The sequence below is a fragment of the Ovis canadensis genome, chromosome 11 (genome assembly GCF_042477335.2).
Source record: "Ovis canadensis isolate MfBH-ARS-UI-01 breed Bighorn chromosome 11, ARS-UI_OviCan_v2, whole genome shotgun sequence".
NCBI classification, from domain to species: domain Eukaryota; kingdom Metazoa; phylum Chordata; class Mammalia; order Artiodactyla; family Bovidae; genus Ovis; species Ovis canadensis.
In genome coordinates this window covers 53,933,723-53,951,452 of record NC_091255.1, presented here as the reverse complement: position 1 = coordinate 53,951,452, position 17,730 = coordinate 53,933,723, and the positions used below count along the sequence as shown (strand labels likewise).

The window sequence follows — 17,730 nt, the reverse complement described above, 5'->3', positions numbered from 1 at the left end:
TTTTGGCCGTTTGCTCCTTGCTGAAACCCTCAGGGCATCTGTCCCTTTGGGGGCTGATGATGGCGCTGACCATGGTGCTGCCTGTGAAACTGTCCATGGTACTGCCGTAGCATTTGAAATGATAACAACTTGGTCTTTTCTATTTAGGAACATCGACCTTAAATTAAGATGCATTTGAAAACTATAGTTGGTATTGATGATATTTTAATAACGTATTCAAATTTATTGGTATAAGAATGGTTCACACACTTGTATATATCCATGCATATATGTATACATATGCATATATACACACACATGATGATGCTATGAAATTGTTTTGGAGTCTTTAATGCACAAAATTGTGTTATACTGTGCAGCCCTTTCTGAATTATACTTTTTTCACTCAATATTATGTTTTAATGGGCCATTCATCTTTATTAAATATATATCAGATTTTAATTTTAAGTGCTAACACATTATTCTACATTATGACTATGCCACATTTTACTCCTCATTTCCTGACTGATAAGCATTTTTAAAATGTTTGACTATTAGAAATAATGCTACAATGAACCTCGCTGTAACTTTCTTTTTAGACACATGTTCAAGAGTCTTCTGGGGACAGACCCCTGGAAATGAGATTGTCAATCAACTTATTTATTTTCCATTAATTATTCATCCTATAAATATTTCATTATATGGAGAAACAACTAATCTCTCTTACGAAAATCACTCAGAATGTAATCTGTACTTCCTAGGAAGTATACAAAAAGAACACAACCTGCAGAAGTGGAGGCCAGAGAGTATTCTGAAACTCTCAGCTGAGTCTTTGATCTTCAGCAAATTTTCCAACCCTCCATCCTGGCTTTCTTTGTTATTTTGCTTTTGAAAACATGTATCAAATATGTGTGTCCCCTTTATGATGGCAGACCAAAATACAAAAATATGATTAATCAAGCAATTTCATTCAAAGGATTTACAAAAAATCCTTGTACGTAACTCAAAACTAGACTCAGCTAGTCTGTAAGAAATAAGTTGAGAACAGAAATTGGGCATGAAAGGACCATAAAGATTTATCTAGCCCAGTCTTATCTTATAGGTATGACAAATCAAGGCGCAGAACGTTAGGTGATTTATAGATTCGTCTGTTTACTAACAGAGTGAAACACAGTTTCCAGAGTCCCTTTGTTTTGCCTCTTCTGTTACTGCTATGGAAAGTATAGGTGTTTTGCTGCTGCTGTTTCATTTAAACAGTTCATGAATATATTAAGCATCCTGCCGACGCTGCTGTTTGTTTGCTGTGCTCAGTCATGTCTGACTCTTTGCGACCCCGTGGACTGTAGCCCACCAGGCTTCTCTGTCCTTGAAATTTCCCAGGCAAAAATACTGGAGTGGGTTGCCATCGTCTCCTCCGTGGGATTTTCCCCACCAGAGATTGAACCCGCATCTCTGGCATCTTCTGCATTGGCAGGCGGATTCGTTACCGCTGAGTCACCTGGGAAGCCCACAGACACTATTAGGTGCTGTTAATACAAATATGAGCTGCAGGTCTGGTCTTTGTCCTGTTATGCATGTAGAACTTACTGAGGTTCCCTGGAATCTTAGGTGCTCAGTAAATATTTTTGTAGTATTAATAAAAGAAATGTCAAAGTCTTGAGTTGCTCTGGAGGAAACCCCTCTAGGAAACGTTTTTTTCTCAAAGGTTTTTTTGGTTTTGCTTTGTTTTTTGTTTTGGTCCTACACTCTTAATTTGCTAAAGCAAAAGAGTCCACACACCTCTGACCTTAGCTCTCTCTTGTGTCAAGCAACAGTCTTGTTTGGAAACAGCCATCTCTACCAGGACTTCCCATTCTGTCACTTCATCCTCTGCTTAATGAGAAGGAGGAAGATGGAGAGGCTATATGGGGACAGCTGTAATTTCCCCAGAACAGTCAGGTGAGGGGTAAAAGTACAGGAGATTGCTGTTCGGTATGTTCCAATTAAGACAGGAGGAAGAACATCTCTAGTGGTTATTATTATGTTTAAAAAATATCTGTTCCTTATGTATCCCTCCAATGAACGTCATGAAAAATCCCCCTTTGGTCACATTCTAATTCATTTATGTGAAACTTTTAGTTATTTGAAGCACAGCAAGGATTTGGTATCTCTGTGATTTAAAAAACTGCTCCTTCTTTCTCTCCCTAGTGTCCTTATATACCTTTGACAAAGCCAAGCAGTGTATTGGCACAATGACCATCGAGATTGATTTCCTGCAGAAAAAAAGTATCGACTCCAACCCATATGATACTGACAAGATGGCCGCAGAATTTATTCAGCAGTTCAACAACCAGGCATTCTCAGTGGGTCAACAGGTAGTTTCAAACTGTCTTTCATTTAGAGACATTCTAATCTCTGTACTTGTCCAAAATTAATTGTTTTTTAAAAGCTAAGAGGAGCTTTGCATATGAACAGCTATATATAAGCTGAGTGATAAAAAGTGAGGGAAATATATTTGCTGAACCTCTAGCAGACTGTTTAGAAAAATTATAAAATTAGGTTACAGTGTCACATATAAGGACAGCAGCTTTTCTTTCTGTAAATTTGGGAACACTATAGACATGTATATCAAATTTCTTTTCTTGTCATGGGACATTTGTCTGAGGATGTCTTTCTGTTTTCCTGATGTATTTCTGTAGAAAAGTAATTCTTTTTTGGTTATGAGCTTCTTTGAGAATCTTAAGAAAATTTCATGTAAATATATATTCAGTTTTTTATGGAGCTTTTGAAGCCCAGATTTTCTCTTCTTAAAAATAATATTGCTTATAAAGAAGATGAGAGTCATATATACAATGGAATATTACTGAGCCATAAAAAAGTGAAACAATGCCATTTGTAGCAACATTGATGAACCTGGAGATTATCATACTGACTGAGTGAAGTGAATCAGATAGAGAAAAACATATCCTGTGATGTCACTCATATATGGAATTTAATTTTAAAGAAGTGAACTTATGTACAAAACAGAAATGACTTAGAGCTGTTGAAAACAAACTTATGATTACCTAAAGGCAAACATTGGGGGAGGGGTAAACACACACACACACGCGCACACACACACACACCTATATTTAAAATAGATAACCAGCACAGACCTACTGTATAGCACAGGGAACTCTACCCAATATTTTGTAATAATCAATATGAGAAAAGAATCTAAAATAAAATGAATATGTGTATAATTGAATCACTGGGCTGTACACCTGAAGCTAACGCAACAGGGTAAGTCAACTATAGTCCACTAGAATAAAAGAAAAAAATAATACTGTTTATATTGTTCCCCTCTTTGGACTTCAGTTAGTACATTGTTTGGTCTCCTAAGAAGAAATTCTGTGTTTTTGTTTATTTTTTTTCAATTTTACCTAAAAAATGTGTGAGTTCATAAATTATTATTTGTTTCTCTACATAAATAATCTCTGCTCTTTTGACCTTACCGTTCCATTTATCTCTTTTTCTGTGACTTTTCTGAATCATTAACTCCTTCCTCCTCCCATAACTCCATAGCAGCTGTTCTCAAACTATGGCCTTGAGGCTCTTTCAGGGGGGTTGTGAGGTCAAATCTAATATCAAAACATGTTTTAAAAAGGATGTTATATGCCCATTTTGTCTTATTCTCTCACAAGTGGAGTTGTGCCTAGTTACACTGCCTGCTGAGGCAAATGTGAATGCCCAGTGGTCTTCCATTAAGCAAGAAATTAGAAAAAAAAAAGGAAAAAAAAGAAATTAGAGATTTGCAGGAATGCCACAGTGCCACTCTTCCCACTTATGTTTTATACCTTTGGAAATTGAAATATTTTAAAATAAATTATAACTGTGTTATTTGTGTTAATATATCATGTACTTAATTATTGTTTTTTTTTAATTAATAAAGTTCCTTGTTATAATTTCTAATACAGTGAATATTAACAGATTACAATCCATATAAACAAAATTTGGGGGTTTAGGAGTATAAAAGGATTCTGTGGCCAAAAAATTTGAAAATTCCAGCTTTATAGTGTTCTGATCTCTTATGAGTTACGTAGACTGTCCTTGTGTCTCTCCTGTGGGAAAGCCTGTAAAATGGGAGAAATGGCAGAAGGAGGGACCTGTGGAAATGAGTGGAGTGTATTATCTGGAAAGACGAGACTCTTAAGGATTTGGTTAACCCGTATATCATAATATCAAACTTTCACAATCGAAAACTTGAGTTACTGATAAACAGGAAAAGGACACAGAACACATATTATTGTTTTTAAGAGTACTGGAATTGGAATGAACCTCAGAGGTTATCTTGTCTAACCTCCTCATTTTGCACATGAGGAATTTTGTTTAGGTCCGGAGACGACCTGTGAGCTGCCCTGTGTAGCTGAGGCAAGAACCTGCTAGTCAGTTGATGCATTTGTTAACAAATTCTTATTGAACACCTAGTACGAGTTCAGTAAATACTGTTTTAGGCCCTGTAGATCTTTGGTGAATAAAACAGACACGGTTCCTACCTTTGTAGAGCTTCCTTTCTAGTTGGGAAGGACAGAAAATAAGAAAGAAATGCCATATACTGTTAATGTCAGTCAAATGGGGTGATGCACTAGAGATCCACTGGGCTGCTACTTGGAGTTAGATGGACTGAGGAGGCTCCCCAGCGAGATAGGTAGCTGATAATTTGTTGACTTACCTGCCCATTGCTTTTTGGGCTTCACCATAGTCCTTCTGGATTCCTACACTTTCTGATAGTTGTGCTCAAATTGCCTAACTAAAACTTCATTGTTTTTACTGTCTCCTTTAGCTTTTGTATTTTAATAGAAAATGCCTTGGTATTTGTAATAATTTAAAACCCAGTAACATGCAACCATCTACAAACCCATGAAAGAAAATCCTCCATAATACAGAGAAGAAATAAATATCTTAAATCATTCTTCTTAGTATTTATTCCCATTCTTGTAATTAGTAGTGGCAGAATTGACAGTCAGCCTTGTTTATTGTATTTTTGTTGTACCCCAGTATCTCGAAGAGGGCCTAGGTTGTAGAAGGTACTTAATAAATATTTGGTGAGTGAATGAGCATTCAAAAGCTGTCTCTGCACTTGAATGGAAGGCACTTTGTATTGATTGTAGAAAAGCATGATGTTAGAGGCACACAACCAAGGCTTGCATCCTGGCACTGCCATTTGCTGTTACTCTAGGTCCCATTTAACTCCTCTGTGAATCTCAGCATCCTTACTGGTAAAATAGGACTGATTTTTTTGCAGGAGAATTACTGAGTATTAATTACAGAACATCCTGTAATGTTTGTTTGGCACACAGCAGATACTCAATAAATGTTAGTTCCTTTGTTATATGGGTAGTTTGCCTTGTGGAGAAGAGTGATATACAAGAGAAAGCTGCTTGCCTGCATTTGAAAAACATGGGCGATAATGTGAAAATCAAACCATTATATCATACAGTGATTTTTTTTTTCCCCCTGTCTTTTCTACATAGCTTGTATTTAGCTTCAATGAAAAGCTTTTTGGCTTACTGGTCAAAGACATTGAAGCCATGGATCCTAGTATCCTCAAGGGAGAGCCTGCAACTGGTAAAAGACAGAAGGTATGTTTTGTTTCTGATAATCTGTCTGATGTGCATTGTGCCAATTAATATAATTTTCTAGCCATTCTCTCCCTCAGCGATTTCTTTTATATTATGTACTCTTTTAAGGTAGTAGGGAAAAATTGTCTTTAAAGCCAGCATAGTTATTAAAATACAGTATAAAACAGACTTATGTGAAGATCTAATAGTAATTTGAAATAGCTGATAGTTTGAAAAATTTGCATTGCTCATGGAGACTTCATTTCTCTTTTGTTTTTCACCTTGCTTTGAGAAGTCCAGAAATCTGCTATAAGACTAACTACTAATTATTGTCTTTCTTTATAGATTGAAATAGGGCTGGTTGTTGGAAACAGTCAGGTTGCATTTGAAAAGGCAGAAAATTCATCACTCAATCTTATTGGTAAGATTTACCGTTTTTAGAAGATTCTGAGTAAAGTGGGACCATCTGTTAATAATGGCTTTCCCTGGTGGCTCAGACAGTAAAGAACCTGCAGTGTGGGAGACCTGGATTCGATCCCTGGGTTGGGAAGATCCGCTGGAGGAGGGCATGACAACCCACTCTAGTATCCTTCCCTGGAGAATCCCCATGGAGAGAGGAACCTGGTGGGCTACAGTCCATGGGGTCGCAGAGAGTCGGACACGACCGAGCAACTAAACACAGCACATCTGTTAACAATACGTGACTCAACTACAGTGATTAAACAGGGAGGGAGAATAGAGACACTTCCCTTGAAAAGGCTTGTCACAGAATCATGGAGTGTTTCCTATCTTTCAGATGTACTGATGTAGAATAAATTTAAAACCTTCACTAGATCAGTTTTGTCCAATAGAAATATAATGTAAGCCATGTATGTCATTTTAAATTTCCTAGTAACCTCACTAAAAATAAAGGAAAAGATACAGATAAAAATTAATTTTTAATAAATATGTGCAGGCTGACAGAAGATTCATGAAAAATATTTTATAAAGTTCCTGTATACCCTTAACCAGCTTCCTGTGATGGTACCTCTTAAGTAACCATAGTACACTTTTCCAAAACTAGATTAACATGTTTCCATTGCTGCTAACTAAACTAGAGGCTTGATTTGTATTTTATCAGTTTTTTCATTATGTCCTTTTTCTGTTCCAGGACCTAACTCGGAATTCCACGTTGCATTTAGTGGTTTAGTCTCCATAGTCTTCTCCAGTCTCTGACAGTTCCTCAGACTTTCATTGTCTTGTCATGACCGTGAGAGCTGGTCATGGATTTTGTAGAATGTCCCCCAGCTGGTTGTGTGTTAAATGTGACACTAGCATTATTTCCATTAGTGACTGAGTTAAACGATCAATGTACAGGTAAAGGAAGTCTTTCCAGCAGAGTCATAGTTCACTCCTACTCTTGTACGTTAACCCCACTTGTATTATATTAGAATAATGCGGACTGGGCTCTAAAAACAGTAAGTCATCAGCATATTAATGCCATTAGCTGCATTTACCTATGTTGATGTCTATCCCAGTGCAAGGCAGAGGATTTTCAGTGGTTACACACTATTATATCCAACGTCATTTAAATTTGAATGTGTGTCCTTTTATCCAGAGCCAGAAATTATCATTCCTCTTTTATTGTTTTTCAGCTGTAAAATATTTATTTCATGACATATGAATAAGCACTCAAAAACAGCTCACTCTGAAATTTAAAATATTTGATTATATCTTCATACTGTTTTATAGTTTGTTCTTTTTGCTTAACATATGTCAAGCATCTTAATAAATATACTTCTACAGTATTGTTTTTAATGACTAGTATATTGTTTTATGGCTTCCCTGGTGGCTAGAGTCCATCTACCAAGTTTGATCATAATTAGGATATATCATAATCTCCTGTTGTTGATCCAGTATGTTTCTGGAGTGATTTCTTTGTATATTATATGGTATATTATCCCAAGAGAGTTGCATGACTTTTGTACAATAGAGGTAATTTCTATGTGATTAATAGTGTCCCCCCCATTGGAAAATAAAATTGTATAATTTGGCCACAAGAGGGCAGTAGAGTTTAAGAAAAGTATTTTTGGTTACTTCGTAAAAAGTGTTAGGTCCACAAAACTAACCATACAATTCGCATCTAGGGTAAACTTTTTCTAATGTGACCTGTTATTCCCTAATTAAAAGTATAGTACTTTCTTTTTTTTGTTTATGTGGACTGTACTAAGGCACTTTTATTCTTTGTGTTTGAGAGAATTAATGTGGTTCTCTTGAGTTACTTTAGGGGGCACTATGACATTTAAGTTAGATAATTTTCTTCTTTGTGAAAGAATTTGAAAACATGAATTTTGAAATCGTCCAAGACTTTAGGATAATTTTAGATGGTTGTGCAAATGAAAAAGCAAACAAGACATTAAATTTCATACATCTTTTCAGGCTGAAGAGTTAAATTCCTGATTATATACTTAATTTAGATAAGTATATGTATTTTTAAATATTGCTTTAGGAGCCTTGAGGGACTGCTAGATGTCAGTTGCATGTCTGGCAACTAGTGTTTTCTTCATCAGATATGCACATGGTGTTTCTTCTAATCAACCAAGTTAGTTAACTTGGTTAGGAGTTAGAGGTCAATAAGACCAAGCTTCATGGATTGACTATAGCATGAGCTGAGCCAGTCATTTTGAAAGTGTTTTGCTGACCCTAAATGGGGACCAGACAAACTAGCAAATATAACAAAACTCATCCTTCTTAAAAAAAATCAGCTAAGAAGGTGTTTTCATGTTTGATAGCTTTTCTTCATTCACTGAGGATGCCCAGGGAGTTCTGACTGTCTTTTTACACTTAGTGATGAAGTTCTTCTCTCACATTTGATTATCTTTGTTTGAAATAGGCAAAGCTAAAACCAAGGAAAATCGCCAGTCTATCATCAATCCTGACTGGAACTTTGAGAAAATGGGAATAGGAGGTCTGGACAAGGAGTTTTCAGATATTTTTCGACGAGCATTTGCTTCCAGAGTATTTCCTCCAGAGATTGTTGAACAGATGGGTGAGTTTTAAAAAGAAAAATCGGATAAAATCTTGTATTGTTTTTAAAAAATGGATGTGATAAAATCTGTTTTCAGTAATGTTTTGAAATTATTTTTCAGGCCTGACAAACTGTTTCTGTTTTCTTCCTCTTGTAAAAAAGCTTAAAAAAACTTTTAAAGTTTTAGGATTTTTAAAACTACATTTTCATTTTATGGGAAAATCATAAAAATAATTGTGGTTGGTTGATTTTATTTATCCAAGTATGTTTCTCTGTAGGACATGTTTAGAAATTTCATTATATTTATATATTTATGAATTTTTAACAGGGCCTATTTAGAAATGTAAAGGTCAGATTTACCGTGCCGAATAGTCATTATCTATTAGACTATGGATACTGTCCTAATATTAGCTGTTGCCTTTTTTTAAATTGTATTACCCAGTTAATGCATCTTCATACCTGGTAAATGGATACTTGGCCTGTTTTAAATTTATGCAAAAGGACGAATGCAGAATATACATAGGAATTTCCACATTGCGTACGAAGAAATGCACTAGTCATTTATCACTTTTTTCTTGAAGGTCTATTTAATTTATCCGTGTGTGAAATGGCTTTATTTGCCCTGGTGGAAATGCTGTCATGAGTGTTTTCATATGCATATCATACGTTGGATTGGAATGTTAGCTACAGAATATCTGAGGAAGGAATTTATACCGTAACAGCTTCTGGCAGGCTATTTGTGTTAAAAACCGTATCCAAAAAAACTGAAGGAATACAAATATATTACTCCCTTCACCTCCATCATTCTTTATCTTTAAATTGCTACTGGGAGATAAAAGTATATTCATCATGGTGGGGCTAAGAACGACTTTCTAGGCACTAAGTGCTTGGTTCTATCAACCTCCTATTGTTGGTAGCCTTTCGGCCTAGTCGCTCACTCTGATAAGTTACACACAGCACACACCTGTTCACTGGCTAAAGGTCGAGTTTGAAATTGGATTAAGAGAAAATGACAGAGACCCTCATCACCTGAATTTTGTACACCTTGAAATGGCAATAAGATACTTTTTTTATCTGAAAGACACAAAGGCCAAGACCATAAAAAACCAGAATTTTAATTTGGAAAATAGTTAAAAATGTGATAGTTCACTACCTTGGTAAGGTGTATTTTGAGGCACAATAAATCCATAAAACTTTAAAATAAAGACATGGAAATATTGAGTATGTTTGAGGTCTAAGCAGAGATTAAAGGATGATTCCAAATGTTCTAAGTTATTCTTGTGCAATATCTTTTTACTCATTTTCATTTTTACTTTTTACTCATTTACCAAGCCCCATACAGACAGTATGATGATTGTGTCTTTGAACATGTGAACTCCCCCTGGTGGCTCAGTGGTGAAGAATCTGCCTGCCATGCAGCAGACGTGGGTTCGGTTCCTGGGTTGGGAAGATCCCCTGGAGAAAGGAACGGCAACCCGCTCCAGTATTCATGCCTGGGAAAGTCCTTGGACAGAGGAGCCTGGAGGGCTACAGTACATGGGGCCACAAGAGTCAGATATGACTTAGCGAGTAAACCGCTACCCCTCTACAGCCAACAAGTAGAAAAATAGCTGCTTCTATAAGTTTTATCTTTTAACTATATTAAAATATTTTCTCATGGTTTAAAAGCTTACAAGGGTTCAGATACTAGTTTCCCGTTTGTGCATTGTCCAAACCTTGCTCATTAGGGCCTCTCTCTGAGGTTGAGAGAACAACCTATAAAGAAGTAAACCCAAAAAAAAAAAAAAAAAAAAGGAAGTAAACCCGTTTCTGTTGGTTTGTGACTCTGTCAGCTCTTGAAGAGTTTGAAATTAAATCAAAAGAGATTTGGCATTTCTGAGCGACTTTAATCTGTTTCTGCTGTCCATATTGAAACTAGTTGAACTGTACAGTATGCTTTTTGACCAAGGACCTTGAATTTCAGGTTTGTTAGTACTACTACCCATTACATTTTTTATGGATTTATTTTTCTAATATTTTTACTGATTTACTTAGGCATAAATGAGTTCTTTTTAAAAAGTAATACTTCTTTATGGCTTTTTGTTATCAAGAAGCATGTGTTGTCAATTTGACTTAAAAGAATAAATTGGGGTGGGAGGGAGGCTGAAGAGGGAGGGGATATATGTATATATATATAGCTGATTTGCACTGTTATATAGCAGAAACTAACAACATTGTAAAACAATTATGTTCCATTTTTAAAATAAATTTAAAAACAGGGTGGGGGTAAGGCAGTAAGTCTTAAGGTACCTTGGTTTTTGAGCTGAACTGAAAGGCATTTTTTTTTCTTTTTTCTGAATGAAGACTCTCAGTGTCCTTATGCTACTTTTTTAATGAGAAAATGGCTGAGAAAGAATTCTCTTGCTGTGGATGTATCATTCCTTATTTTCCTATAGAGACTTCTTTTCTCATTTTAATTTTGGAGGAATTACATAGTAGAAAAATTTCATTGCCTTCTGAGTACAATGTGGTTAGAAAGTTCTCATTAGGCTTTGATAAAGGCATATAAAAAGTACAAATTGCTACATTTAATTTAACATTACATGCATCTTTTTTATGTATATATCCTGTGTTCTTTTACCCTGCCAAGTGGGAACAGAATTGGCTGGGTTTTTTTTTTCCTTCATTCTTTGTTAACTAAATAGTCAACCTGGATGGGATCTCACTGGACATGGATATGATTGGTTAAATCAATTCAAATGAAGAAAAAAAAATAGGGATTAGAAAAGAATAATTAATATAGGTTATGCGACTATTTTGTTTTATTTAAACAGGGAACATTTTTATTTTGGCTTGAGACCAAATCATTGTCTTTGCCATGGAATCTAGAGTTATATCTACTTTGTAAGCAGGAATCTTAACTAAATGGATCTTCTCGCCTATATATCAAGGTTTCAAGTTCACAAAGTGAAAAATTTAGAATTCTCCTCTGTCATTGTGTTTATAAGACTGATAATGATGCTTCTAGGCAATATAGTTCTTTCCTCTTGCCTGTAAAACTTTGTGTCGCTTTTCAAAATTGCATATATAGTTTAGATGCATACAGAATTTTGCTGATGAGATACAGAGAGACTAAAGAATTAACCAGAGGCAGACAATTATGCAGGAAAAAATAGGGATCAGATAATGTAATAGACATGAAATAAGGGTCCCAGAGTTTCCCATACGTTAGCTTTTCTCTTGAAATACTTTCAAGTATGTAGTGTACACCTTCCTGTTTTTGTTACAGTATTTTAAGAGAGAATCCTTTAAAATTTTTACCCATTCATTTTTGGCTATGCTGAGTCTTCGTGGGCTTTTCTCCTGCAGTGAGTGGGGGCTACTCTCGGGCGGTGCGTGGGCTTCTCATTGCAATAGTTTCTCCTGTTGCTGAGCACAGGCTCTAGGGTGTGTGGGCTTCACTGGTTGCAGCTCCTGGGCTCTAGAGTGCAGGCTTAACAGCTGTGGCGCATGGGCTTAGTCGTTTCAGGGCGTGTGGGATCTTCCCAGATCAGGGATCCAGTTCACGTCTCCTGCATTTGCAGGTGGATTCTTTACTGGTGAACCACCAGGGAAGCCCCTGTTAAAAATTTTTTTTAATATATAGAATTAAAGTCAAGGAAGGTCTTTAGGGGGAAAAGAGGTCACATACAACCAGCCCCACACAGAATGGAAGAAAGGTCATATGTAGACTTAGGAAAAGGGGTTCCTTTGGGGGAATGTACTTTGACTTCTGTTGTTCTTTTCTGAATCATTGTAACTATTTACTTTTTTCTTGTCTGGAGCAGTTGGACTCACCCCAAAACCCACATGGGGCTGTTCTTCCTTGAAAGCATATGAAAGCATTAGCAAGGAAAACTAGACCTAAAGTTTGCACCTAGCAGATACCCAACAACCTCTTAGTTAGAATGTCCTCCAGCGCCTACAGTGATAGCCATTTAGTTAGGAAAGACCTTAAATCCTTACTCTGTGGGATAATAGAAATACCTTTTGGGTCCCAGGATAGAGACCTCGGCATCAGAAACCAGCCTCATTAAGTGAGGGTGAATAAACGCCGTAGCCCTTGCATACACTGAGGTGTCAGGGTAATGCCCTTGTGCTCCTGTTCAGCCCTTCACCACGCTTATTGCCTGGTGTGCAGTTGTGTGAAGAGTGCTTTGGACAAAGGATCACCTCCATTCTCATAATAGCTCTTTGGTTGGAAAAGATAGTTTGTACCAAGAAACTTCCTCTTTTGGCATCCCTGGCAGTTACCTCTATGCCATAAATGTCAGCAAAAACAGCTTTTTATTCAAAGAACAGTGAAATAATTGTTACAGAATTACTGTCTCTTACTATAATTTTAGGCCTAAGTTCACATGCATCAAGCAAAGTAGCTTTGGCAGAAGTTATCTGTTTCAGAGCTGGAAGGAAAAGAGTGTAGTGACTTAAAGGCCTCAAGCCTCATCCTGTCCTTGGGTGGACCTATACCTTGTAATTGGGCTTCCCAAGTGGCTCAGTGGTAAAAGAAATCCGCCTGCCAATGCAGGAGACCGTGGAGACACAGGGTGGATCCCTGGGTCGGGAAGAGCCCCTGGAATAGAAAATGGCAACCCACTCCACTATTCTTGCCTGGAAAATCCCACGGAGAGAGGAGCCTGGTGGACTACGGTGCATGTGCTCACAGAGTTGGACACAACTGAGAACCAGCACTATAGTGATGGAAATGCAGACCACCCCGTGGGGAGTAAAGCCAGTAGTTAGCATCCTGTACCCCCTTTCTTTGAAACTGACACTGTGTTCTTTCTTGTCCCCCTTTCTCTACCTCCATCTTTAAACCCATTTTCAGTCTGTATTTTTAAGGTCTCTTGAAATTCTAGAGGAAACCAACTCATTTCTGATATCACCAGTGAAACTGCAGTTACTCTACCAAGTCAGTTGCTGAGAAGATAAGGAGCCTTTCAGTCACATGCAGACATCTTTCACATGCTAAAAACAGTGCAAATAAAATACAGTGGAAGAAAGGGTGCTGAGGTTTTGTCCGTGCCATATTTGGGAGAGAGAGAGTTTTTGCTGAGATTAACATAAACACTGACACTCTTAAAATGCATTTTCACACCCCCACACATGAGAGATTGCAATTTAAATGGGGGTTAAGACATCTTGCCGAACTCTAGGGCTCTGTAAAAGGAACCCTAAGGCTAAAGAGCTTATCTGAAATTTGAAGAAAAAAAAAATGAAGCTTTCTGACATTCATCTTTTCCTTGTATTAGTCATAACTTGCTTTTCAGCTATATTTTAGGTTTTGAATGCCAACCTGACATCTGTTCAAGTCTGCCTGTAATTTATTAGGAAAGGAAAAGAAAGCAATTGCTCACTAGTTAGAGATGCAAAACTCACCCCTTCTGCTTTTCCACGGAGTACTTATAGATGATACTTGAATATGAAGAATATGATAATTTACTAATTCTAACTTCAGGTTGGGGAATTTATCTTTTATTTTTTTAATTAGAAGAAGAAAATGGCCTTATGACCGTGTGATTTTCAGAAACTGTAGCACCCGATATAAAGATAAAACAGACGCCCTAAGAAAATATTATGGGTGTCTTTTTATATGCTGAAACTTTTAACCTAAAGTGAAATTTTCATTGGTTTTAATTTTTTAAGTTAAACTTATTTATGTTTGAATATAAATGTTATAGTTATGCTTTTATCTCAGAGTCAAATTATATGTAAATTCAGTTGGCATTTTTAATTTATAAATAGACTTTTAGAATGATTTCTTTCTTTGAGGGAGGCAGAACTATTTATAGAATCACCAGTGGATTTTATTTGCTGGAAACTACAATTGAGTTACTTACAAATCAAGTCACTATGAAGTTGAAGTCTGACGTTTTTACCTAAATGTCCGCCAGTGAGGAAATGATTAAATAAATTAGGCTGCATCCTTCCCAACCTACTGTGGCACACAGTGAAACAAATCTTAAAAGGATATAGCTGTAAATGTACAGATATGTTTTAATAATTAAACATAATAAAGTACATGCTGTTAGAAAAGTCAATATGCACTCACATTAAATTGAAAAAAAAAAAATTGCTTGCTTCCATGGAAGGGAAGTGAGGATGGGACATAAAGAGAGATGTTTGTTCTTTCACTCTGTGTACCTCTTCTCTGAATGTTTAACTATGGTATTTCTGCTTGTGTAATTAAAAAACGAAAAGATAACCATGTAGGCTCTGTCTGTCTCATGGCAGCTCCCCTGACGGCACATCGAGGGAGCAGGGGGACAGGGATGTCCCTCTCCCTGGTGAAGTTTCTGTGGAGAAGGAGCGCTCAGAGACAGGCCTGGATCCCAAGAGCGACGATGGCAGCCCCTTACTGAGCATAGGCAGACATACCTGTCCTTTTCTCCTAAAAGACAAAAACAGTTTCTTGATGTGTAACAGGCCACTTCCTCCAGTTAATTTTTGCATTATAGAATGGATATACTTTTTGTATTATAGAATGGATATACTTTCTGTATTATAGAATGGGATGCAAGTAGCTTGTATTCCCTCCCAACTGTGAGAACAGTTGCACCCGAGACTTCAGAGACTTTGAGCAGCTGTGGAAGCACTAGAGAGGAAGGAGTGGGAGAAGGGATTGGGGGAGAGCAGAGTGTCTGCCACGTGAGGAGCCATGCTTGAGTCTGTTTGCTCTTAAAAACCTTTCCACTCAGGAACCTAATTCATGTGACTCCTAAAGCAAAATGGTTGCTGTTTTTTTTTTTTTTTCCCAATTTTCCTTCTGTATTCAGGTGGTAATGGTGACGTTAGCTGATAATTATATAGGGCCAGGCACTGTTCTAAATGCTTTACATCTATTAACTTATTTAACCCTCACAACAACGTTATGGTGTAGATACTGTATTGTTCTCATTTAATGGAAAAGGTAACTAACTCTCTAAAGGTTGAGTAACTGGTCCAAGACATATAGCTAGTAAGTGGTGGATTTGAACTCAGACAGTCTGGCCTTCCTCAGTGATCAATGCAAAGAAATAGAGGAAAACAAAAGAATGGAAAAGACTACAGATCTCTTCAAGAAAATTAGAGATACCAAGGGAACATTTCATGCAAAGATGGGCACAATAAAGGACAGAAATGGTATGGACCTAACAAAAGCAGAAGATATTAAGAAGAGGTGGCAAGAATACACAGAACTATACAGAAAAGATCTTCATGACCCAGATAGCCACAATGGTGTGATCACTCACCTAGAACCAGACATCCTGGAGTGCGAAGTCAAGTGGGTCTTAGAAAGCATCACTATGAACAAAACTAGTGGAGGTGATGGAATTCCAGTTGAGCTGTTTCAAATCCTAAAAGATGATGCTGTGAAAGTGCTGCACTCAATATGCTAGCAAATTTGGAAAACTCAGCAGTGGCCACAGGACTGGAAGAGGTCAGTTTTCATTCCAATCCCAAAGAAAGGCAATGCCAAAGAATGTTCAAGCTACTGCACAATTGCACTCATCTCTCACACTAGCAAAGTAATGCTCAAAATTCTCCAAGCCAGGCTTCAACAATACATGAACCATGAAATCCCACATGTTCACAGTTTTAGAAAAGGCAGAGGAACCAGAGATCAAATTGCCAACATCCGCTGGATCATGGAAAAAGCAAGAGAGTTCCAGAAAAACATCTATTTCTACCTTATTGACTACACCAAAGCCTTTGACTGTGGATCACAACAAACTGTGGAAAATTCTGAAAGAGATGGGAATACCAGACTACCTGACCCGTCTCCTGAGAAACCTATATGCAGGTCAGGAAGCAACAGTTAGAACTAGACATGGAACAGCAGACTGGTTCCAGATAGGGAAAGGAGTACATCAAGGCTGTATATTGTCACCCTGCTTATTTAACTCATATGCAGAGCACATCATGAGAAACGCTGGGCTGGAGGAAGCACAAGCTGGAATCAGGATTGCCGGGAGAAATATCAATAACCTCAGATATGCAGATGACACCACCCTTATGGCAGAAAGAGAAGAACTAAAGAGCCTCTTGAAGAAAGTGAAAGACTGTAAAAGTTTTCTTAAAGCTCAACATTCAGAAAACTAAGATCATGGCATTCGGTCACATCACTTCATGGCAAATAGATGGGGAAACAATGGAAACAGAGACTTTATGTTTTGGGCTCCAAAATCACTGCAGATGGTGACTGCAGCCATGAAATTAAAAGATGTTTGCTCCTTGGAGGAAAAGCTTGACCAACCTAGACAGCATGTTAAAAAGCAGAGACATTACTTTGCCAACAAAGGTCTATCTAGTCAAGGCTATGGTTTTTCCAGTATTCATGTATGAATGTGAGAGTTGGACTACAAAGAAAGCTGAGCACCGAAAGGATTGATGCTTTTGAACTGTGGTGTTGGAGAAGACTCTTGAGAGTCCCTTGGACTGCAAGGAGATCCAGCCAGTCCATCCTAAAGGAAATCAGTCCTGAGTATTCATTGGAAGGACTGATGCTAAAGCTGAAACTCCAATACTTTGGCCATCTAATGTGAAGAACTGACTCATTGGGAAAGACCCTGATGCTGGGAAAGATTGAACGCAGGAGGAGAAGGGGACAGCAGAGGATGAGATGGTTGGATGGCATCACTGACTCAATGGACATGACTTTGAGCAAGCTCTGGGAGTTGGTGATGGACAGGGAAGCCTGGCATGCTTCAGTCCATGGGGTTACAAAGAGTCGGACATGACTGAGCGACTGAACTGAAATGACTGAATCTGGCCTGAGAGTGCATGTCGTTAACTCTTATGTTGTTCTTTTCTCGTGAAAGCCCATAATATAAAACCATTAAAATGGGCTTCTCAGCCTCACTTCTAGGGGACCTCTGAGGTGACCTTCAAGGGAGCTGAAGCCATAGGTTTTTCAGTTGTGGCACCGTTGACATTTTGAGCTGGATAATTATTTGTCCTAAAGTGCTGGCTGTCCTGTGCATTGTAAGATTTTCAGCAGCATCTCTGGCCTCTACCAGCTAGAAGCCAAGTAGTGCTGTCCCTCTCAAACCTAGTGATGATAACCGGAAATATCTCAAGACATTGTCAGATGTCCCCTGGGGGCAAAGTCACCCTTTGTTGAGAACCGCTGATTTAGTACATCCCCTGGCTCCTTCTCCTTACAGG

The 17,730-nt window shown here is 37.6% G+C and overlaps 1 protein-coding gene across 1 annotated transcript in view; it reads left to right on the top strand.

Moving 5' to 3' along the window:
• NSF (N-ethylmaleimide sensitive factor, vesicle fusing ATPase) overlaps positions 1-17,730 on the top strand; it is a 149,174-nt gene that overhangs the window by 31,057 nt on the left and 100,387 nt on the right. The window contains exons 5-8 of the mRNA XM_069543694.1: positions 2,167-2,333; positions 5,472-5,579; positions 5,904-5,979; positions 8,431-8,586. Of these exons, the coding sequence (XP_069399795.1) occupies positions 2,167-2,333; positions 5,472-5,579; positions 5,904-5,979; positions 8,431-8,586 (507 nt within the window). The remainder of the gene's footprint in view (positions 1-2,166; positions 2,334-5,471; positions 5,580-5,903; positions 5,980-8,430; positions 8,587-17,730) is intronic.